A 24,783-nucleotide genomic window follows, 5' to 3' on the forward strand; every position below is an offset into this window, starting at 1 on the left:
ATAGGAGAACTTTTTAAGTTTAAGAGGCATATTTTATACTATTTCTGTATCGGCCTAATTTTGGTTTCAGTGTGTACCTTACTATTGCAGTTATCAACCCCTTCAAAATTTCAAACTGGTATATCTCATGAAGGAATTTTTCTACCAAAAAATGGATGACCTATGCTTTGATCAGCTAATTAAGAGCTAACGACTGCCTTCAAAAACAAAAATCTATCTGTCTTAGTTCAATAGTTAATATTTTTGCCGTAGGCCAAGCTTCTAACGTCAACACTTAGAAAGGAGCAAAGGATAGCTCTTATTTCTTTAGCAATGAGTGAACTCTTAATGTTTAAGAGGTAAATTTGATATTATTTCCCTACCGCAATCCCAAGTGCTAAAAACTGAATGATAAATTCAGCTGAAATCACGAACAAAAATGAGTAGAAACAATAGATGGCAGCACTTTCGGTCCCCACTTTTTATTTCTGCAATTTCTTTGATTTATCACTCGAAGAAGATATATTGGCTTTGGGGCCGGGTAACTGCCGCATATATTTAACACTTATAGATTTTAGTCCATCTTCTATTTGAAACTAGTGCCTGCCTGCTAGAACAGAGCTTTCCACTCGAAAGCAAAAACATGATTTGATGAAACGAAAGCTTGACTGCATAACTACAGAGAGTTTTTCCTCTCATAGGCTATAAAACACCAAGTCATTTCACACACTATAGGCTCTGGCTTAAGGACAAGAAAAAACCATTCTTTTTGGCCTCAGGCGAGAGCTCTACGAAGCTCTCCAAAAAGCAGTCATATTCACGAATCCAGCCTAAGGTCCACACTTTATGGAAAAACCGCAGAGTTTAGACCCTTACCACTTTCTAGGAATAAGCTGATATCGGGGTGCTAGGAAAAAAAAATAAAAAAGAAAAAAAAATCGACAAAACTAAAGTGTTGCTCCCGCAACACAACTAGAAAAAGAAAATTCATTTAAATATAGATTATTTAAGTCTAGTTGTAAAGATGTTCAGATATGACATTTTAAGCTTAACCAAATTTATTGACAATTTTTAATAATGATATTTGCTTAAAGCCGAACATTATTCTGACAGACACACAGAAAGGATCGAACTAAACAATTTTTTTTCATTTTTTTGTATAATCTTTTTTTGTAGAAAGGATCGAACTAAACAATTTTTTTTCATTTTTTTGTTATAATCTTATAGAAGCATTATGATATAAAATCCATAGAGCTTGCAGTTTTCTCAATAGTAGCTGTTCCATCTTAAGTTTTCGTGATTGTTAGTGATTGTGTAATGCTGCTATCAAAATTGGCATCTCACATAATATTGGACGCAGTTCAGAACATGGACTGTCTTGCCATTTGAATAACGTTGTAAACCCCTCATCTTCATACCCAACAAAATGAACACAATCGTTGGAAGTAGTGTTGTATGAAGGTGAGCCATCATTCCAGCTCGTGAAGTCTAACGTGCTTCCGTCAATCCATTCAAACGCGGAATTTTTCCTCTTAAGGCCAATCCAAGCACCACGCTTTAAGTCATCTTGAAACACATATATAAAATTATTTTTGTCTTCTGAATGAAATGAAGGGAGGTTTCCCCCGAGAGCATCACAAAATTCTACAGCAACATCAAAAGATGAATAACTTAATAAGTACCGAAAACAACTACAGTCACTTTCACTGCTGCAAACTAGGTTCCATCCATCCATACAGTAGTTTTCACTCGGCGAAGTTCCAATTTCAGGCTCTGTAAAAAATTTTTCATCTTAAGAATTGACCAAAAAAGATTATATAGTAATCAATTGAACAATTTCCTTACATCAATTCATACTTCATCATTTTAATTTTCCTGTTCATCAATGAACCTTTTAAATCAACCAAAAGAAAACCTGTCCTTTGTACTGTTGACACCTTGGCTACAAACATTTGCTTTGGGGTAACATAGGCAATACTTATTTGGAGGTGGATTCGACAAGCTCAATAGACTTTTATTTGAGAAGTTCCAGGATTCGGATATTTTTTATCCTTGTGATTGTCTGGGTCCTGCCACTAAGAATTTGTCATCTAAACCTCATAGCAGTCAACAAGAGGCAGTTTTGTCGAAGGGTTTTATATTATGTTTTCCAACACCAATTTCTTATTCAAGAATAATCTCTAAGGTAGAGTCGGGAATTATGGCTTTTATTGATAAAGTCGAGGCTCCTCAGGAGCTTAGAGCTGAAATAGTAAGGAAACTAAACACTTTTAACATGAGCAAAATTGAAAATGATATCACAAGAAATGGCATTAAAATATTTTATGATTTGAAAAAGGATAAGGTCCTCACTATCACTAGGGCAGACAAAGGCAACAATATTGTAATTATGGACACTGATGATTATGATCGTAAAATGAATATAATTATACAAAAATGGATTTTGATCCTACGAATAAATATGTGAAGATGATAAGAAGGAAATTGGAGTCACTGAAAAATAATTTACACATTACCCCATAGTTTTATAATAGATTTTATCCAAGAGGTTGTTTCGAACCCAGGATCTATAATCTATCCAAAAATCATAAGATGCGAGTCTTCCTCTGTCCCATTGTATTAAATTTCTCATGACTCGTGGCAAAATTAGGAATGTGGTTATCGGTGGCATTGCGTCCACTCTTAGGAACAAAAAATCAAATTAAAAAAAATCCAATGATCTTGCTAATAAGTTGAAAAATTTCCCATTGGAGGAGAATTCAATTCTCCGTAGTTTTGATGTGGTTTCCATGTATTCAAAATTGTAATTTGAAAAAGTGCGAAAATATATTAAGGATTAAATTACAAAAGCACTTTGATTTGATACAAGAAGTGACCATTGCTAGTTTGGAGATTGAAGTCATTATGAAGTTGGTTACCCTTGAAAATGAACATTCTCTTTATTTTGGTTTTAGAGGTAAATTTTACAAACAAATGTTTGGTTTGGCTATGGGGGCATCTCTCTCTCCTTTGTTGTCAAATCTATTCATGGACTCTTTTGAAACCTCCACTATACACAGTTTTATGGTCTTTCCTTGTTTCTGGGGCAGATTCATGGACGATGTGGTTTACATTTGGAAACATGGTTTCCGTGTCCTTAGACGTATTCCATAAACATTTAAATAGTTTTGATAAAAATGTAAAATTCACTGTGGAGTTGGGAGAAAATGACAAACTACCTTTTCTTGAGATCCTATTAATTAAAAGTGATTTCCATTTACTGTTCTCAGTATATAGAAAGCCAACACACATTCGTGCCATTTGAACTTTCATTCGTGCCATCCTATTTCATTGAAACGAGGGGTTTTGATTGCACTGGTGGATAGCTTTCAGAATTAGTTCCAGGAGTTTTTAAATTCTGAGTTGTTGTATTTGAGGGATTTTTTATTTTGTAATAGTTACCCGATTAAATTCATTGATAAAATAATGGAATATAGACGCATTAAACACAACACAACACAACAATAGAGTTATTGGAGTTTCACAGTGTACAGAACTAAATATACCGAAAAGTTTCATTTCTTTGCCTTATGTACCTATTTTGGGGGAGATGCTTAAACAAATTGTGCGTAAACATAACATTGATACTTGTTTCCAATCAGTGAGACCATTAGGTAGTTTCCTTAATTCTGGGAAGAATTTAACCCGGGGAGATTTAGTTAGTTAGGTATATAGAATTTCTTGTTCTTGTGGTAAGTTTTATATAGGTAGAACTCACCAACAATTTATTAAAAGATTTATTGAGCCTCGCAATTCAATAAAAAAAACCTTAAATTAAAAAGGCCGTCTAAAACTTCTGTTTCGGCTCTGGCTGAACATACATTTTTTCATCCTGAATATTTTGTACGATTTGATGAGGCTATAGCTATTTCTAATGATAGGGGTTTTTCTCAATGGGCAATGCTGGCTATAGAAATAAAAAAAAAACATATGTTTACTAATCTTTCGATAAATAGAGACACTGGGAATTTAAATATTGACCCAATTTATGATTGTTTTTTGAAAAAAGAACCAATAGTCGAAAAGGGAATGAAAATTTTACATAATTGCCTTGGGACAAGATTACCTACTGGACAAAAAAGAGTTGCTTCAATATTAGATAACAAGTGGATTATTTCGCAACAAAATGGTTGACTTAGTTTCAATTTTCATAATTTTCCCTCAGTTGCTTTGATGTTCTCATTGAAGTAACTCTAATAGCTTCTTTTCCCTACGTGAATTAGTATCGACAACTGTATTTATTATTATTGGTGGTGGTTTTATTTGTTCTTAGTTTAGTGGGTTTTTTTCTTTTTATCGTGTGCTGAGGACGCCTAGTGCTGGCCGCAGTCTCGTTTGAGCTTTTTTTGTGGAGTTTTATCTCTCTTTGTTGTTTGTTAATACTAAGGGTACCTAATATGTGCATATTCCTCAGTTGGAATCCATTCCTTACCATTGCAATACTGAATCTGCAAAGTGTGATACTCTAGATTATGATCAGTCAATCAAGATGACAAAAGAAATGTATTATCTTGACAGTGTAGATAAATTCACAGATGTATCCAAAAGGAATAATAAAGTGGGAGCTGCTTTTGTAATCCCCCCAGAATACAGTTACCTTGATTAAATTAACTGTTTCAAGCTGAAGCAGTGGCAATTGTCAAAGCAGTGATATATCTAGTAGGCTCTGCATCAACAGGTGAAAATATAGAATAACTTCAGATTCAAAAAGTGGTTTGGAGACAATCAAAAATAAATATCTAGAAAATAAAGCAGCCCCCGTAGTGATTTTTTGGTATGAAGATAGACAGATACTATTTGACATGCAAAACACCATATCTTCTCTAAAAGTGAAATCCATCTAAAGTATTTACATATTATTGAATTTATTACCCCTTCCTAAAGAGCATTCTCCAAACATTAAGTTACCATTTATAACTCTCTCTATAGGTAAAATGTATCAAGAGGTTTTATCAATTATTGACTTTTTCACACCCTCCAAAAGTGAAATTCAGCACTCTCCATTATTGAGTAACCATCAGAAAACCCTACTAAAAATGAAACTATCGATGACTTTTGATCCAATAACACTATAAAATGTGCCATCAATTTAGAAATTCTAACCACATTGGAGAAATCCCCGTTCAAATGAAATTTACTAAGAACTACCAATTCTAGATGAATTTTTAAGTGATGTTTCAGGAGACACAGAAATGAATTATCAAAAGTGCCATAATTTTGCTTTTGAGAAGGAAATGTTGTTTTTAATCAAGTGGAGGGGAAAATCCAACCTTTAATTTCTACCAGTAGTTTACCCTCTAGCAAAAGGCCAAAATAATCCATAGGAAATTTCCCTGGATAAGATTTAACAAATCTTACTCCGTTTTTCAGATCACCCACGCTCCAAGACCATGCGTGGTCACTGTCATCATTGTTACTATGAACACTTCAATGTTGGTTTGCAGAATTGTCCCCATATTCTTAGAAACTTTTTCAACTGTAAAAAAGAGCATGGACCTTGGCTATTCTACTTTTAGCATCTTTACTATACCTGAAGTTTTTACTATTAATACTGGTTAGGTAAGTGAAGCAGTCCACTTGATAGTTCTTCTCCTTACCCAGTATCACCTCTTCACTTTTACTCATTTCTAGTATTAGCGACAAGGTTTTCTTAACATTAATTTTCACACCTATTCTTATACCCTGAGCTCACAAGACCTTTAAAAATTCATTCGTTTTGCTAATATTTTCATTTAGGATGCTTACATCCTTAGCATAAGTTAATTCTAGAAGAGTTTTTTTTTTAATCGATTCTATGTTCTTCGATTCCCTTTGCTGTTTTCCTTAGAAAAAGTCCGTGTTAATCAATGTAGATCCATATAAATCGAGATAGGACCATGGACTCCCATAAGTTGATTTTTAGGGGGAGGGGCTCACCTGGTCTAATCGGCCCATCCAATGCTGTATAATAGAAAGCTCAATAATAAAATTTGAAAATATAGGGAAGTGTCATTCAGGTAGGCTAGCATCCCTCTCCTTATAGGCTCCAATGGAGAGAATAAAACCCTTATTTAACTCCTGATTTAAACTGGAACCAGCTACTAGCCACATTTTTTACCTTAAGTGAAGCAATGTCATTCTCGCAAATAGCATTCACCATTTTATCGTATTTATCTGGTCTACTATAAAAGGATAACATCTTCACTAAGGCTATTCAATCAGCTGAATCAAACGCTTGCTAAACATAACTAAAACTGAGGACTAAAGGGGTTCAATGACTCACACACTTCTCAGAGACTATTCTAAGAGTGAAAATTTGTTCGATGCATCTTCTCCCCATCTTGGAACCACACTGTCTTCTCTTAAAACTTTATCTATAGAATCTCTAAGCATGAGAAGTTTCATCATACTCAGGAATTTGCTTCCTACAGACACTTTGCCTCTTTTACTACTTAGGTAGATTAATTTTTCTCAAAATTACTCTACTTCTTCTATCCAAAAGTCATATTCATAACCTTCAGTAACTTATCTCTAACTTCATAACCACCGTACTTATGAACTGGCAGGGGCATAATTTGCTATGGGACAGAGGAGCAACTACTCCCCCCAGAGGCTTCAGACCTAAATTTGCCTCCCCCAGACCCCAGTCTTCCCACTCCCCAGCTGAAGTTCAGCTCCTGCAAAAAATCTTGTCAAGACTAAGAGAGGCCTGCTTAATTCAAGTATCCAGAGAAAAACGTCAGTTTTATTTAGTATTTCTTTGCCTTTATGATAATATATGGATCATTTTTAAGTTTCATTTTCACTTTATTTTTGAAATTTCACTCCAACTTCGCCTCCCTCCACCCAGAATTTTGACGAAATTATGCCACTGTAGACTGGTTGTTCTGCTATCCCCTTTGATTCTTATAAGGGACATTAGAAATTTCAATGTTAAGGCAAGTGAACCCCTTCTGAAGTTTATGCAACAACTTCCTCTATCTGAAACACCTTGGGAAAAGAAAATTCATCATACCCATTTCAATATTTACTAAGCATGCACTATTACGCATGATTGTGATTGCGCACGCCTATGATTTCTTCCTATTTTAAGCTATAATACGAGTCCCTGAATGAGACTTGCAATAATAACGTAACTCAGACTCATATACTTAAGATTTGTTTTAAAATTATATTCGACTATTACCACATCATGCTTTTATTAAAGTATTTGTCTTTCTTTATTAGATAAAGAAACATCATGAAATTGTTTATTAATATGAGTTCTATAAGCTCTGAAGATGCAATTTTGGTTAGTTTTAAGTTTTAACTTTGTTCTTTACTTTCTTCATTAAATAAAGTTCGTTTTTAAACTAATCTTTGCTCGTCTGTCCAAAAAATTCTTATCCTATTTAAAACAGTGATACAAAACTGCCAAATTTGGTTTTAAATAAAATAGTACACACTATAAAGCTTTTCGTTCTTGCTTTTCTGAAACTTTCCCAAGAAATATGTGTAACTACGTCATATATAAAGATATGTCTAGCGGCAAGCTATTGACTTTTATATTTGAGGAAGTACTGATAAGAAAAAATTATTTAACACACATCCTGTTTTAATTATATTTTTAATAACATTTACTTAGTGTCTTGTATCAGGAAATGTTCGTGCAAAAATTACCACATAGGCTGAATTTCCACTACAGACGTTCACTTGTATATTCCAGTCCATTAAAAATTTACTTGAAAAACTTTTACCAGAAAACAAGTTTTGCAAAGAAAGGTAAAGAGCTCCATTAAGCTAAGAATGAGCAAATATTAAGTCAAATAATCAAATATTCTGATTAAGTCAAACTAATCAATAATCAATAAGTAAATGAAACTCAAAACAAACCTAAATTAAAATAAATAGCCGAGTCAAACTAAACGAGCAAAAATTAACGCGAATAGGGCTGAAAGCCCCCATGTCTTCTCAAGACCAGAACATAATTTGCGCTCTACTGAAAAAAAACAAACAAACAAAAAACAAATGACTGTGGATTGTCAATTTAATTAACATATACTTATATTTACTCCTTAAAGTTTTGATAATTTTTTATTTATGAAAGAAAGAAAAGTGAAAACATTTATAAAGTATTTTATTTTCAGTAAAGTGCAAATTACATTTTGGTCTAAAGAGGGCATGGGGATTATCAGCCCTACTCACTTAATTTTTGCTCGTTTTGAGATTGACTTAGCTATTTATTATAATTTCTGTTTGCTTTCAAAAACATGCATGTGAGATGTCAAAAGGGCCTATCAGCAATATTTCAGGAACAACTTAGAGTAATAATTTTTTGGTTTTTGTAGAACAGGAATCTTATTAAGAAAAATGTGGAATTAACTAATAGGTCTAATAGTAGCAGTAGCGCTACCACTACTATCACTAATACTAAGGTAAACAATACTAGGTGCATCCAGATTGTTAAAGGGTTTATCAGCAATAACAAAGGAACGGCAAAGGCTATTAAGAGCAAACTCTCGGGGCTGCTACTGTTCTTAACTATTTGTACTATTGTTTTTACGAGTGCTACTGCTCAGCTAATTAAAAAGTCTTCGAGTGTATCCAAGCTGTCAAGCTGCTATAAACGCAATATCTAAGGAACAAAATAGGTTATTAAATTAAAATAGCTAGGGTATGTTGAGTGGGATGAAGAGCTGAATCAAAAGACACTATGTGCATCCAAGGTTGCCAAGGCTATTATTTTGAATGTTATACCACGTGGCAATTCCTCTAAAACATTCTAGCGTGACTGCTATGAAAATTTCTTGCAAAATCTTGTTCAAAATATAAATAGGGAGGATAAATTTTGATTTTTATTGAAAAATCTGAAAATATTTTAAAATTTTATTTCATTAACTAATAATACAATTCATTTCAGTTAACAAAGGACAGAAACTAACTGAATTTTGTTCGATAAGAAAAATTGTTCAAAAAAAGTAAGAACCACATTAAATTATAGACGAGCAGAAATAAAGTCAAGTAATAATAATTCAAGCGGAAAACGACCATAAATCACAATCAACTCTTAAGATATTAAATAAAAAAAAACAAGTTATAATAAACTTGTAATTATACAAGTTAAAACGATGATTAAATTATCGGAATAATTAAAACGAAATTTGCATATTTTTTTATTTTTTTTTTGCTACATGGCTTTCTCATGATTTTGATTGATTGATTTTAAGAAAAAAAGAGCGGGAGAGGAAGCCTGGTTGCCCTCCGATTTTCAGTTAATTAAAAAGGCAGCTAGAACTTTTAATTTTTGTACGAATCTTTTTATTAGTAAAAGATATACGTAACTTATAAATTAGCTTACGTAAAAAACTTTTGTATTCTCATGTTTTTATTACATATATGAGGAGGTTCGCCCCCTCGTCAGTACCTCGCTTTTTACACTAAAGCTTAAATTTTGTCCCAATTCATTAAGAATGACCCCTGAATCACAAAAGCCGTAGAACAAATAGTTGAAATTACTAAAAATACTTTAGCGTAAAGAACGAGGTATTAGGAGGAGGTGAGCCCCTCATATGGGTAATAATTTCTGTTTGTTTTAAGTTTTAATGCTGCTCCTTACTTCCAGCTGAAAAAAAGATTTCATATTTATTTTTTCATTGTTTTTTTTATAGTAATGCTGGTAAATCCTGCGTTCCCTTCATGGAAGTTTTCTTCTCCCATGACAAATTCCTCGATGAAAAGTTCCCCCAGCATATCCCCCTCTTCTCAAAACCTGTCCCCAACCAAAAAATCCCCCCTGAAAACGCCTGTACACTTCCCAATAACCATTACTATATGTAAGCACTGGTCAAAGTTTGTAACTTGCAGCCCCTCCCACGGGGACTCTGGGGGAGTAAGTCGTCCCCAAAGACATATTTATAAGGTTTTTCGACTACGCTGAATAAAATGGCTATCTCAGAATTTCGATCTGTTGACTTTGGGAAAATAATTAGCGTGCGAGGGGGCCTAGGTGCCCTCCAATTATTTTGGTCACTTAAAAAGGGACTAGAAGTTTTCATTTCCGTTAGAATGAGCCCTCTCGCAACATTCTTGGACAACTGGGTCGATAGGATCACCCCTGGAAAAAAAAAAAAAAAAAAAAACAAACAAACAGACACGCATCCGTGATCTGCCTTCTGGCAAAAAATACAAAATTCTACATTTTTGTAGATAGGAGCTTGAAACTTCTAAAGTAGGGTTCTCTGATACGCTGAATCTGATGGTGTTGACTTTTAGGGGGTGTTTCCTTATATTTTCTAAATTAACGCAAATTTTCTCAGGCTCGTAAATTTGATGGGTGAGACTAAACTTGATGAAACTTATATATTTAAAATCAGCATTAAAATGCAATTATTTTGATGTAGCTATTGGTACCAAAATTCCATTTTTTAGAGTTTTGGTTACTATTGAGCCGGGTCGCTCCTTACTACAGTTCGTTACCACGAACTGTTTGAAACCCAAAACTAACATATATTCCCACAAATGACCAGGTCAAACTCAAAATGGACATAAACTGCCACAAAGAAGTGCAAAGCGAACGCTCCTGGTGTTTTAATGAAATTGAAGCACATTAAAAATTTTTTTCGTAACATTAGCAAAACCAAGTTGTAAATACTTTCAGGAATAATTATCAGCGTATATTAAAGTACCAATCAGTATTCATTTGTTTTGTTCAGTAATCATGGCGATTATGGTGTTTTTTTTTTGTTTTATGACAAAAACTCACAGCTCAAATTAACGTTGTCTTCAGCCTATTTTTCTATTTTGACAAATTGTATCGCCCCCGCACTCACGTGTATGTACTTAACAAAATACATAATTCACAACCTTGAAACATAGGATAAAACCTTTTAATAGACAGTGCAATATCGCTGCCTAAGTAAAGTGCGATATGGGCGCAATGTATTTTATTTTTATTGTTTTTGTTTGTTTTTGCTTTTAGTCCAGGGCACTTTGTATCAAAGAGTTGTAAAAACTTTGAAAAGAGGTAACTCGATTGGAAATTTAAAAAGCTAGTGCCCTTTCCAGTAATTGAAAGCGATTGGAGTGTGATAAACCCTCCTATTAAGCCCATCATTTCTCAACCACGTCCAATCAAAGTTTTGAGATAGCCATTTTGTTCAACGTAGTTGAAAGGTCCGAAAATTTTGTCTTTGACGATGACAATTCTCCACAGCCCTCTGGGAATGGGGTTGCGAGTTATGCCCTAGCGGTATATAAGGTTTAAATAAAAGTAAACTTCGAAAAACGCTCATTCGATTTGGAATTTTAGGAGCTATTGTCCCTTTTAATAGTAGAAAATGATTGGAGAGCAACTAACAGCCCTCTCACACCCACCATTTTAAAAATACATCTAATAAAAATTTTGAGATAGCAATTTTGCTCAGCCTGGTTAAAAGGTGTGAAAATTAAGTCTTTGAGGAATGACAAACCCCGACACCCCTAAGCGTAAGGGTTGTAAGTTAAGCCGTGGGGCATGTAAGATTTTTATAGAAAGGACGGTCGTCTAATTTTCAGAGGTGACCCATTGAATTGATAATAAGAATTTCTAGAGCCTTTTTAAGGTTCACAGTGATTGGGAGATGGATAATACCCCCACCCCCAACCTTGTGTTTCTCAAAATGCATCTGATAGAAATTTTTAGATGACCATTTGTTGTCGCTTCAAAAAAGCCTTATTCGATTGGCAATTGAAACACCTTTTTTAATAGTTAAAAGTAATTAGAGGGCGAGAACCCATCGCCCACGCTCAACAACTGCCAAAATACATCCAATTAAAATTTTAGAGATAGCCATTTTGTTCAACGTAACTGAAAGGTCTGAAATCATGTTGAAATTTTATTTTGTTAAAATTGTTAGAAATTTAATTATCTTACAATTATGTTAAAATTTTCTGTTATTAGTTGATATGTCTTTGAGGATGCAAGCCCCCCCCCTCCCAAGAGCCTTCAGCGCAAGGGTTGTAAGTTATATTCCGACGGTATTTATGGTTTTTATGGAGAGAGTGGTCGTAAAAACACCAGAGCGACTCATTGGATTGGAACTAAGATGTTCTAGTTCCCTTTTTAAGATTCAAAGTGATCGGGGTAGCCCCCACCCTACTTCGCATTTTCCATAAATGTGTTCGATAAAGATTCCAGATAGCCATTCGTTCAAAAATAGTCCAAAGATCATATAATAAGGTCTTTGGGATGAAATATGCGAAGAAAGGAAAATCCTCCAGAGTTTGGGGGTAAGTGTTGTAGGTTAAGCCTCAGGGGTATATAACGTTTTTATGGAAGGGATGGTCGTGTGACCTTTAGAAGAGGCTTGTTTGATTTGAAATGTATAGTTCTAGTTTTCTTTTTAAGAGTCAAACATGATGCAGAGCATCTAACCCCCCTCCCTGACATCCTCTTTTCCCAAAACGTATTCAATTGAGATTGTGAGATAGTAATTTTGTTACTAATAATCAAAAACTCATAAACAATGTCTTTAGAGTGGACACAATCCCCCACAGAACATAAGCAAGGGTTGTAAATTATGCCCAGGCATGCAAGGTTTTTATGGAACGTGTAGTTATATGAGCATTGGATCGGATGGAACTCATGTGATTGGAAGACAGAAGTTATTGTGCCCTTTTCAGTCAAAAGTGAGTAGAAGCCAATCAGCCCCCCACCAGCCAATCATTCCCCAAAACATATTTGCTCGAAATTTTAAGAGAACTATTTTGTTAAAGATTATTGATAGGTTCAGTAATGTCAAATTTCCCAGATTCCTCAAGATAAGGGCTGTAAGTTAGGTATTTCGTTCATTGTTTACACATAGTATGTGATGTTGAGACAGGTAAGCTTTTCTAACTTTACTTTCCAAGAATACAAAGGGCATTCAGGTTTACCTTTCAGAGAATATTGAAGTGAGTGTTAACTGAATGAAACCACGTTATGCATACAGATTGTAAAAAACTGTGTAACGTTAGAATAACTGAGTATAGCCTATTAATTTCGAAAATTCAGGAATTGATAAGGAGATAATCTAAAAAGGCAGTATTTGCACGCTACAAATACTACTACAACTACCACCACCACTTCTAACACACTACTCCATTTAGAGCATTAAGGGGAAACTTAAAATAAATTAAAAGAGGCTGGGTGGTGCACATTGTCAAAATAACGTACCTCAATAATTGATAAATGGAACTTTCAGAAAATACTTAAAGGGAAAGATAATATTACAAAAACGTAACATGTGATAGCTAATGCAAATACAAATACTACTACTACTACTATATACTACTACTACTACTACTACTATTAATACTAATACTACTACTATTATTTCTATTGCAACCACTTAAAGGGCTAAAAGCATTGAAATGAAAGTTTCAAGAAGAATATGACCATATAGGCTATCAAAGGGATATATCAGGGATGTCATAGCAATAGCTAATTTTATTAAGTAGAAACCTTTAGAACTTGAGAGGTTTGTTCTACTGACCAAAAGACAAAAGATTACTACTACTGCTGCTAGTAGTACCACCGCTGTTCAGTATTATTGCTATTAATATCAATACTACTACTCTGAATTCTATTACAACTATGCATAAAGGTATCAAAATGAAATTTTCAAGAAATTTCGAGGGGGAAATGAACTGATTAGAACACGCCCTCTGTATCCAGGTTGTTAAAAGGGTGTAACAGCAATATCTTAGGAAAAGTTAAGTGTGTGAAGTTGAAACTAATAGGGTTTGTCTTAAGGGAGGTCGAACTAACCAACAGAAAATATTTACATCCTAATGCTACTGTTACTGATATTATCATTACTACTTCATTAACGCTACCGCCAGTAAAGCAAAGGCTGTTGCCATCAATTTTACTTCTATTACTACTACTATAACTACAAAAACCAAAGATTTTAAAGCGAAAAATTTGGGATTCATACAAACTGTATGAAATTGATTCGAAACACACTATGCCACACATTTTGTCAAACTGACGCATCAGAAATATTATAGGAATAATGAATGTTGTGTATTAAGCTGAAACTTTCAGCGTGTGCTGAGGGAGATTTTGAAGAGGCCAAAGGTGATAAGTACATACTGCTACTAATTTTGCTACAACAATTACTACTGCACAAGCTAAGTAAATTAAGGTGAAGCTTTTATGGAATATTTAGGTGGATATTGGACTAAATCAAAACAACCGTAGAGAATTTGGAATTTCAAAAAGGTGATAAAGCCATTTCTGAAGAACACCCGATATTTTTAATTTAGATCTTTAAGTGTAAGTTGTGAGAGATTTTGAACTAGCTCGGAGGCACTATATGTATACTTTTAATGTCACCACTATGGTTACTATGGTTACTCATGATTACTCATATGGTTACAAGTTCCTTTAGAATTTTACTTTTAATATCCTCATCTTTCAACAGTACCTTAAAATTCCCTGAAAGCTTAATCATCATAACATTAGTCTTTTTATTAGTAGCAGCAGTAGTAATAGTAGCAGTTGGGGTAGTAGTAGCAATAGTACGCTCACAATGTCTTTGTTCATTTCAACCCCTCCTCCAACATATGCTGAATGTTTAAACCTCTGAAATATTGCTGATGCACCCTTCTAATAGCTTTATCCCCTCCTGCAATTTCACTCATTTCAACATTCCCACGAACATTCCCTGAAAGAGTTGAACTAATATCCTTAGCCTAAGTAGTTGTTTTGCCAGTAATAGTAGCAGCAGTAGAAGTTACAGTAGTACTAATATTCACATAGTGCCTTTTACTATGTTCAACACCCTCCTTGACATTTTCTGAAAGTTTCATCCTTAGAAAGTTAGACATTGCTGTGGTAGTAGCGATAGTAAACGAAGTAGCAGAAGCAGTAGTATTAGCAGTAGTACTTTTAGTAACAGAAGTAGATACAGCAGTAAAAATATAGTAATAGTCTGCATGTATTAAATTTTGGTTAGTTCAACATCTCTTTCAATCTACACTAGTAGCCTAATGGTAAGCCTACAATACCTTTTCGTCAGTCAAATATCCTTCAATATGCTCGGAAAGTTCCAACTACAATATTCTTATCTGTTCTTGAGATATTGCCGGAACACCCTATTGAAAACTTGCTTTAACCTAATACTGTTTGATTTAGCACATAGCCCATTTCAATATTCACTGGGAGTTTTACTTTAGTACCCTTAAGCATAGTAGTTATAGTACCCTTAGTCGTTTGGTTGGTAACAGTAGTAGTAGAAGTAGCAGTAGTAGTAGCAGTAGCTGCAGCGGTTTTAGTAGTAGCCATATTAGTAGTAGTAGTAGTAGGAATAGTTGCATTAGTAATAGAATCTGTAGCATTAGTAGTATGCATATAAGGCCTATTTCTTAATTCAACACCATCCATAACATTTTCCGAAAGTTTCATCCCTAGAATCTTAGCCTTAGTTGTGAAATAGTAGTATTAGTAAAAGAAGTAATAATCGCGATAGTTGTAGCAGTATTAGAAGTAGCAGTGGTAACAGTTGCAGAAGTGGTAATAAAAATATTTGTTGAATATGCTACCTTTTGGTTACTTCAACCTCTCCTTCATTACACTCTGATAGATTTAACCTAGTAGTATAAATCTCAGATATTTTTCTGATACATTTTGACAACCGGCGTGCACATGTTTGTTTGTTTTCTTCCATTTAGTTTAACATCCGTTTCATGTCAAAAACTTTTTCAACGTGCCTTTTGTTAGTTCAACACCATCTTTAAAATTTTCTGAAAGTTTTATTCCTTGAACCATAGACATAGTTGCGTTGGTAGCAAAAGTAAAAGAAGTGAAAGTGGTAATAGTGCAAGCGGTAATACTAGTAGTAGCAGTAGTAGAAGTAGCAATATTGTGGCAGCAGTATGTATTCATTACATTTTGATTAGTTTAACATCCCCTTTATTATACCGTGAAAGTTTCAAGTTAATGCTTTAAACTGTTCCTGAAACACTACCGATACGACATTTAGACTACCAGCATGTACATATTTTTTTTTTTTTTTTAGTTAAAGATTCCTTCCTTCAACATTGCTTGAATTTTTTACCATAATGTTCCTAGTGTCAATAATAGTACTAGCAATAGCAGTAGTAGTAGTAGTTGCAGTAGTTGTAGCATTAGTAGTGGTAATAATAATTTTTGTAGTAATAGTAGCAAAATAGTAGTAAATTACAAAAAATAATAATAGTTATAAACTACAAAAATTATATGCATAGTGACAGTAATTGCATTGGTAGTAGGAGTAGTAGAAGTTGTAATAGTAATAGTAATAGTAGCAGCAGTAGTACCACACAAATTATATGTTTTAGATAGTTAAACGTCCCCCTAAGCATACTCTAAAAGTTTCAAATTAATATACATGGTTGCTTTTTGGATATTACTGGTACAGCTTTGGAATATTTTGTTTGCTTAAAGTGTATTTTGATTTTGTTTCAAGATCCCAACAACATTTCCTGAAAGTTTCATCTTATTACGGTTATCCTGCATGCATATAATATGTTTGGGCTTAATTTGACATCCGGATAAACATTCTCAGAAAGTACTTCCATAATACTTTTAGCCTAAGTAGCAGTGGTAGTAATAGTACTAGTAGTAGCAGCAGCAGTAGTAGTAGTAATAGCAGTAGTAGTAGTATTAGTAGTTGTATTAGTAGTAGTAGTAGCCGTGGTAATAGTGGTAGTAAGAGCAATAGTAGTTGTCGTAGTAATAGCAGCAAAAGAAGTAGTAGCAGAAACAGAAGCGTCAGCCAACATTAAATTTAAAATCACAATAATGGGAGTAGCAGCAGTACCAGGGCTCAGGGGTTTTAGGATACAGATATTAGACATTTCATCTATTCTGAACAAAATGGCTAAATTCTATTGAATATCTTACTGAGAAGAACAGCAGAAAACGGTATAAGAGGGAAAGTCGCTTCTTATCCTTAAATCGGTTTTGAAATCTAAACGATGCTATGAGCCTTTCAATTTCAAATAGCAAGAGCCTTCTCCAGAGTTTTTAAGACGACTCGTTACGTACGAAGTAGTCTGGTGTCAAAACAACGCAATAAACAAAATAGTACATTTAAACCATACCACTTTTTACTTAGGCTGCATTCTTGCGCAGTCAATAATTACTGGCATAAGCACATCCATTATAAAAGAAAGAAACAACGTGAATAATTTAAAAGTAATCATACTGATTTTAGGTGGGTAAATGGATATTTTTTCGTTCTACTTTTTTAATCAAACAAGGAACACAAAGTAAATCTCTGAAATGGGACGAAGTAATAGCAATATATTTTTCTAAAAGAACTTCTTGATGCAGCACTGCAAGAAAAAAAATAAACCACACAAATCTGATGTTTAATTAACAATAAAAGGGATAATAAGAATCAGTTAAAAGGAACCAGAAATTAAAAAAAAAGTGCTTCTGAAAATGTTAGATTTTATATATAAAGGAATATAAAATTATATTTTATTAATTAAGATATCAAATTAAATGAAGCTTCCAATACTCCATTTTGCTCAGTTCAACCGACATGAAAATGCATTAACGCACTTTCCTCCACATAGCCTCAAATAAGGACACACATGCAAACCCGTATTAAAACAACCACAGGCACACACACATGAATACATGTAAATAGTTACCTTTGGTAGTCAAGGTAGTATAATCAGGAGTAGTGTTAGTGAACTCCAGACTGCTTGTTTCGGTTGGTGCTGGAGTTGAAAGTTCTCTTAGAGGCTGAGACCAAACTATAGGCGAGAAGTCTCCCTAAAATTTAAATTTGTAATCATTAAGATAAGAAATAAAAAACACAACAAAAAACATCCTAGTTAAACGTAAGAACACAAACATTTATCTTAACCTATGTAGACGACAAATTTCTTCTTTCCATCCCGACTAAGCAATTTGAGTATTTTTATCTTTTAAAAGGACAGAAGAAACAAATTACCATAACATTAATGATAACATAAGTGCCCAATAAAACAGGTTGAAACTACCAGCATTCAAAGAGTTTCAGGTAAGACTTCTTGAAAGACCGACCCACCTATTTTTAAGAAATACCATTGGAAAAGATGGGACAAAAGAGCCAAAGTTTTGGTGCGCTTTTCCTACTTGTGGCCATCTTGATGAAGGATTGCATCATCATCTATAGTAAAATAAACCATAGTATATTTGACACAGAAAAACTGTCAGGGCCAGGGCAAAAAAAAACAAGCACAGATACAAAGACAATTAACAAGATGCATTACAAAGTTGCAAAAATTAAAAAGATGCAAATATAATTAAACTAAAAAAAAAAATTTTGCTATCACATCACAGCCTTACAATGGACTGTACTCATACGAATAAACTGTGCCAGATTCTTAACAGTAATAAGACAACCGTTTTTCAACAACTTTTACACCGAAAGCTCATCCCCCTCACCCACTTCAAAAATTACCTTTCTCAAAATCTTTAACCCTTCACACTTTACCAAAAAATTTAAAAAAAAATTCCTCCCACTCTCCACAAATCGGGCAATTGTAAAGACCACTTTTTAGTCTAACCCTTTCTAAATATCTTCTTCTTTGCGACATAAAATTACCTCTAAAAGAACCTACCCACTTAATATCCGCTCTAGATAGGTTAGCTCTAAAATATACCTCCTCTTCCCATGCCACTTTTTGGCTTTGATAATTAAAAGTGCGGCATATGGCATTTTGGTCAAAAATGAGGTATGTAGCTGTCTTGGGTAAAGCAGTTCGAGAAATCGAATGGTTCAGTCAGAAGTGACCTATATCATACCGTTATAAAATAAAAAAAGAGATACATGCCACTTTTGGACTTGGAATGCATAACTAAAAAGAAGACATATGCGGAGAATATGTCTCCTTTTTTACCCAGGTACTTCAGACTTTGATATTTGGTATATATTTTCTTTTTTGCTTAAGACTCAATAGAAATGAACAACGAGGATAATGCAGGAGCAGAGAAAAATCTGTCCCTAAATTTAACTGAACTTCAGTTTGTGCTTGATGGAAATGCACTTGATTTGGAAATCGGCACTAACGAAAACCCTGAGATGCAATGCTGAAACAATGGAAGAAATTGACGTATTTGAAATTGCGTGCAGTGATGGCAATGCCATTTTATGGAATTCAAACCATTCCAGAGATGAAAAACCGAATGCCAAACTGAAAAATTTATCGGCTTATCCAGAAACTGACGAAGCTTCTGGAATGGGTTCATACAGTTATTTCCCAGGTGATGAAAGTTCGAGTGAGAATAGAAGAAGTAAGAAACAATGCAACAGAAAAGGCAAGATAAAGACAAAGTGCAGAAAAAAAAAACAGCGGAAAAACAACTGTAGTAAAGGGAAATTCAGATGAGGCCCTATTAAAGAAGAAGAAAAACATACTATAACATTTCCTGTGTTCAGAAGTGCAAAAGAGGAAAAAAAAAAGCAAACCAAGAGCAAAAACGGGTAAAGACAAGCAAGAACAAAAGCAGGAATAGACAAAGTGAAATCGAGGAGCCGTTTATAGATATGGACTACTCACTGATTTTTTTGCGGACTACTTATGGACTACTGATTTTTTTCTTCGAATTATCTCAAAATCCACATTTAATTTTTTGTCCAAAGTGTCCAAACCAATCCCACCTAGTGGGGTTAGATAGGATACGCTCGAGGCTTGAACCAGACAAGCTAAAAAAGATTGTCACAAATATACTGGTAGTTCTGTACGAACAGTAAATGTGTCCATAAAACAGTTTTCTACTTATTCATCCAAAGGAAAATCGTTTAGACAGACTTTGGAAAATATCGGAAAACGACACTTCCAGCATCTTCTGCGTCGAAGAAGACGAACCTACTTCCAACCGTTGAAGCAAACATACAGTGCGCAGCGGGTCTCTTTTTATTTTTTTCTTCAATTTTCGAAAATATTCCGAATCTTATCTATCTATTGTATCAGGATGACACCTTAGTAGATAATCTTCGAGATTCGATGGCTTCATAGATGGTGTCATTGCTCAAAACTTTGCTACTTTTGATGGCAGGAAATCAAATAACCAATACTATACTGTCCACATTTCTTCCTGGATTCAGCCATGTTTTATATCAATTACCTATCTACATATTAAAAAAACATTGCAATAGTAAATTTATGGCTGTCATATTTAAAAAGCTATTGCTGTTTGAACAGAGAAGGAACAATTAAACTAATAAATTGATTTTTGCAATAATTTAGACAAAGAAACGTCAGCAAACTAATTCTTTATCTTAAAAGCAACAAATCACTGAGATCAATAATAAAGTTTTATAGAAACGATAGCTCCGATTTTATTTTTAGTTTTTTACGTGTAATAAAATCATTAAATAATAACTAAAAGTATTAAGTTCTAGCACACAGGCAGGTGATTACTTGCTTTTTCTGACACTGACAAACACAAACATCAATTAACTCTACTTTTAAAAAAACGGAAACAAATGAAAAACGTTTATACTTAGCATTTGTATTTATATGGGTGAGGAATCAAACAATATCTTGCAAGATTGCAAGCACATTCAACACAAGTCATATTTCGTCCCTTTGCACGTCTAAGAAAGCATTGCCAAAAGTGGTGACGTTAGCGGCAGTGCCTTTGCAAGTCTTTCTATGTTGCAGTGAATATGAAATAGGTAAATTTTTAAAAGTAACAGTCACAGAGCTTCTTAAAATAATATCTGCCGATATTATAAGTAAAGTCAAGCCAACATTTCAGCTATCCACCATCGAAGCCAGATAAATTTTGTGGGCCCCCTTACTAATTGTGAGCCCCGATTTTTTCGTCACACCAACGTAGACCCCCGTAATGCTTCCAGTGCAGCCCTGGAGGTCTACCTGGACCACTTTGGGATTCAATGTTTTAAACAATTTCGTTTAAATATTTAAACACGTCCCCCTTGTTTATCATTGCCAAGTCTATATCTTCTCTCCAGCTTAAATTATCACGCAAGCAGTTTTTCAAAGAAAACCATCTAAAAAATTGCCATTATCCCCCTGCCTGAGAATTTTAGTGCTTATTTATTTAAAACACCATATAGTAAGTTCTGGTACGCGCCTCGAAATACTTCTCAGAGTGAATGTTACCCAGTAGCTTCGTCTCATTTTCCCAACCCTCTTTTTCAATAAAACTTTATTACGCTTTAAACACCCTCCCCCCCTATACAAAGTCTTTAAACTAGAACTTTTTTGGGGGAGGGGATTTGACCTAAATTTCTTAAAAGAGGCCTATTTTTACGAGAAACGTGTATAATAATAGACTACGCTAGAGGAAAAAAGCCACAGAATTAGTAAACTTTTACTCTGTTGCCTAGGGTTCCCATTAGGGGGAGAGGGATTTCAAATATTTCTACATTACTGTCATAAAAGGACATTTTCTTGTTATTTTTCAAGTATAATGAAAGAATATTACCCACTCCTCTCACTTAATACCTAAATAAAATACATTTTTGTTAGCGCTTTGCACTAAAATCGAAAATTATGTTTAATCATAACACTCCAATTCGTGATTCACATGAAATAACATAGTGTTCAAATTCACCAGTTGTTACGAACCCATTCATGTATCAAACAGTTCGTGGTAACGAACTGTAGTAAGGAGCGACCCGGCTCAATAGTAAACGAAACTCTAAAAACCGGAATATTGATGCTAAAAGATACATCATAAGGATCGGATTTTCATGCTGATTTTAAAATATATGAGTTTCATCAAATTTAGTGTTTGTCATCAAAAGTTACGAGCCTGGGAAAATTTACCTTATTTTGGAAAATAGGGGTAAACACCCCCTAAGAGTCATAGAATCTTAACGAAAACCACACCATCGTATTCAGCGTATCAGAGAACCCTATAGCAAAAATTTCAAGCTCATATCTACAAAAATGTGTAATTCCGTATTTTTTGCCAGAAGACAGATCACGGGTGCGTGTTTATTTGTTTTTTTTTTTCTTTCTTTTCTTTTTCCCAGGGGTTATCGTATCGACCAAGTAGTCCTAGAATGTCAATGGAAATGAAAAGTTCTAGTGCCCTTTTTAAGTGACCATAAAAATTGGAGGGCACCTAGACCCCCTCCCACGCTCATTTTTTCATAAATTCAACGGATCAAAATTTTGAGATAGCCGTTTTGTTCCGCATAGTCGAAAACCATAATAGCTGTGTCTTTAGGGATGACTTACTCCCCCACAGTCCCTGGAGGAGGGGCTGCAAGTTACAAACTTTGACCAGTGTTTACATACAGTAATGGTTATTGGGAAGTGTACAGACGTTTTCAGGGGGATTCTTTTGGTTTGGGGGTTGGGTTGAGGAAAGGGGGCTATGTGGGAGGATCTTTCCTTGGAGGAATATGTCATGGGGGAAGAGAAACTCAATGAAAAGGGCGCAGGATTTTCTAGCATTACTATAAAAAAACAATGAAAAAATAAACATGAAAAAGTATTCAGAACAGAGATAATTAAGCATATGAGGGGTTCTAAAAATACTTTAGCATAAAGAGCAATATATTTAGGAGGAAATAAATACATCGCTCTTTATGCTAAAGTATTTTTAGTAATTTCAAATACTTATTCTACGGCCTTTCTGATTCAGGGGTCATTCTTAAAGAATTGGGACAAAACTTAAGATTTAGTATAAAGAGCGAGGTATTAACGAGGGGACACACCCCCTCATATATATAATAAAAATATAAGAATATAAAAGTTTGTTACGTAAGTTAATTCTTAAGTTACGTGTATTTTTTACTAATAAAAACGTTCGTTAAAAATTAAAAGTTCTAGTTACCTTTTTAAGTAACCGAAAAATTGGAGGGCAACTACGCCTCCTTCCCCACCCCTTATTTCTCAAAATCGTCTGATCAAAATTAAGAGAAAGCCATTTAGCCAAAAAAAAATTAGTATGCAAATTTCATTTTAATAATTTATGTTCGGAGAGCCAAAATCAAACATGCATTAATTCAAAAACGTTCAGAAATTAAATAGAAAAACTAGTTTTTTTTAAACATTAAAACTTAAAACGAACAGAAATTACTCCGTATATGAAATGGGTTTTCCCCTCCCTAATCCCTCGCTCTTTACGCTAAAGTTTGACTCTTTGCCACAATTCTAATTTTTAAACAATTATAAACTTTAGCGTAAAGAGCGAGGGATTGCGGAGGGGAAAACCCATTTCATATACGGAGTAATTTCTGTTCGTTTTAAGTTTTAATGTCGCTCCTTACTTTCAGTTAAAAAAAACTAGTTTTTTTATTTAATTTATCATAAGAACAGCTGTCAAATAAAAAATTAACACGATGAAAACCATAATAAGTTTTTAACCTTGCGTACCTTTTCACACCTTTTTTTTTTTTTAGCAAGCTGCTTCTATTAGCGGAAAAGTGTATCAAAAATGCAGACGGGGTAAAATTCGATAATTTGCGAGAAAATAAGATTATTCTATCATTTTGAGAACCATGCAATGGCAGGAGGGATGGGTGTTTAGGTGTTTTTCTAATATAGAGAATAATAGTAGATCAAATTTGGGTATGAACGCCTTTTTTTGGCGGGGAGAAGAGGGGCATAGAAAGAGAGGCTTGCCAGCATATAAGCAGAAATCCAATTTTTCTCAAACTTTCTGGGAGAATCCATTTTTTTTTTTTAATCCTTGTATGTTCAAAATCTAATGGAAGGCTGATGTGGAAGTTTGTTCAATATCTGTTTTTATAGCACCAGGGACAAAGACATTACTCTGTTCCCTGTTAGAATAGTAGCGGACAAGGCTTATTTTCCTGAAAATAGTGGGAAAGGCTTTGCTCCATAAAATCACTAGTTTCTATAAAGGCTCTCCTTGGAGAAAATGGCAGGGTGTTTGGTTGTAAGAAATGGCTGATATGCATTAACACATCAGGAAGATGTAAGGACTATGCCCTTATTTGGGAGGGAGTGTTCTTGAATGTTTTTCAAACATAATGATCTTAGAAATCCTTAGGTATGGAAGCCCTGTGCCTTCATAGGTTTTTCTCTAGAAAATCAGAAAAACCACAAAATCAATCTTAGACATCCTAAACTAAAGAATTCCTTAAGTCTTTTCCCTGGCCCTCAAGGGTTTTTTAGAATCAGAAAAACTGTGATATCAATCTAAGAAATCCAGGGGCAAAGAAGCTTCTTAAAGCTTTTCAAAGAATAATCTTTGAAATATTGAATCCCTGACCATTGTATGCCTGAATCCCGACCATCGTATGTTTTTTCTTAAGAATCAGAAATAGATCAATCTTAGAGGTCCTGGGAGTAAACGAGACCTTAAGACTTTTTAACGAAAAATCTTAGAAATAGTGAAGCAAACAAAACCTGAGCCTCGTATGTTTTCTTAAGAATCAGGGAAACTATGACATCAGTCCTAGAAATCCTGGGGGTAAAGAATCTCCTGAAAGTCATTTAAAGAAAAATCTTAGAAATACTGAAGCAAACAAGTCCTGGTCATTGTATATTTTCTTAAGAATCAGAGAAACTATGAAATCAACAATAGTAATCCTGGGGGTAAATGAACTCCTGAAAATTTTTGAAGAAGAATCCTAAAAATACTGGAGCAAAGCCATGCAAGACTGCGTCACCCTCAATTTCCTATGACATAACAGACATATCTTAGAAAACATTCACTGTGATTTAACAAGCAAGCCCTGTTACGTAGGTTTTCTATACATGTGCGCCATAGTATTGCCAAGGTGTGCGTAATAACGTCTTTAGGGGCTAGAAGCTCTAACAGTCTACCTCCTGCGGCTCCCGTTATAACCATGG

The 24,783-nt window shown here is 34.3% G+C and overlaps 1 protein-coding gene across 1 annotated transcript in view; it reads right to left on the minus strand.

The window, feature by feature from the left end:
- Nucleotides 1–1,019: 1,019 nt before the first annotated feature.
- Nucleotides 1,020–24,783, minus strand: part of LOC136041410 (calcium-activated chloride channel regulator 1-like) — an 84,320-nt gene continuing 60,556 nt past the window's right edge. Inside the window, exons 13-14 of the mRNA XM_065726065.1 lie at nucleotides 17,641–17,764; nucleotides 1,020–1,752 (exon numbers count right to left, since the gene is read on the minus strand). Coding sequence (XP_065582137.1) covers nucleotides 1,283–1,752; nucleotides 17,641–17,764 — 594 coding nt within the window. The 3' untranslated portion in view covers nucleotides 1,020–1,282. The remainder of the gene's footprint in view (nucleotides 1,753–17,640; nucleotides 17,765–24,783) is intronic.

This window comes from Artemia franciscana, unplaced genomic scaffold, assembly GCF_032884065.1.
Source record: "Artemia franciscana unplaced genomic scaffold, ASM3288406v1 PGA_scaffold_218, whole genome shotgun sequence".
Classification (NCBI taxonomy): domain Eukaryota; kingdom Metazoa; phylum Arthropoda; class Branchiopoda; order Anostraca; family Artemiidae; genus Artemia; species Artemia franciscana.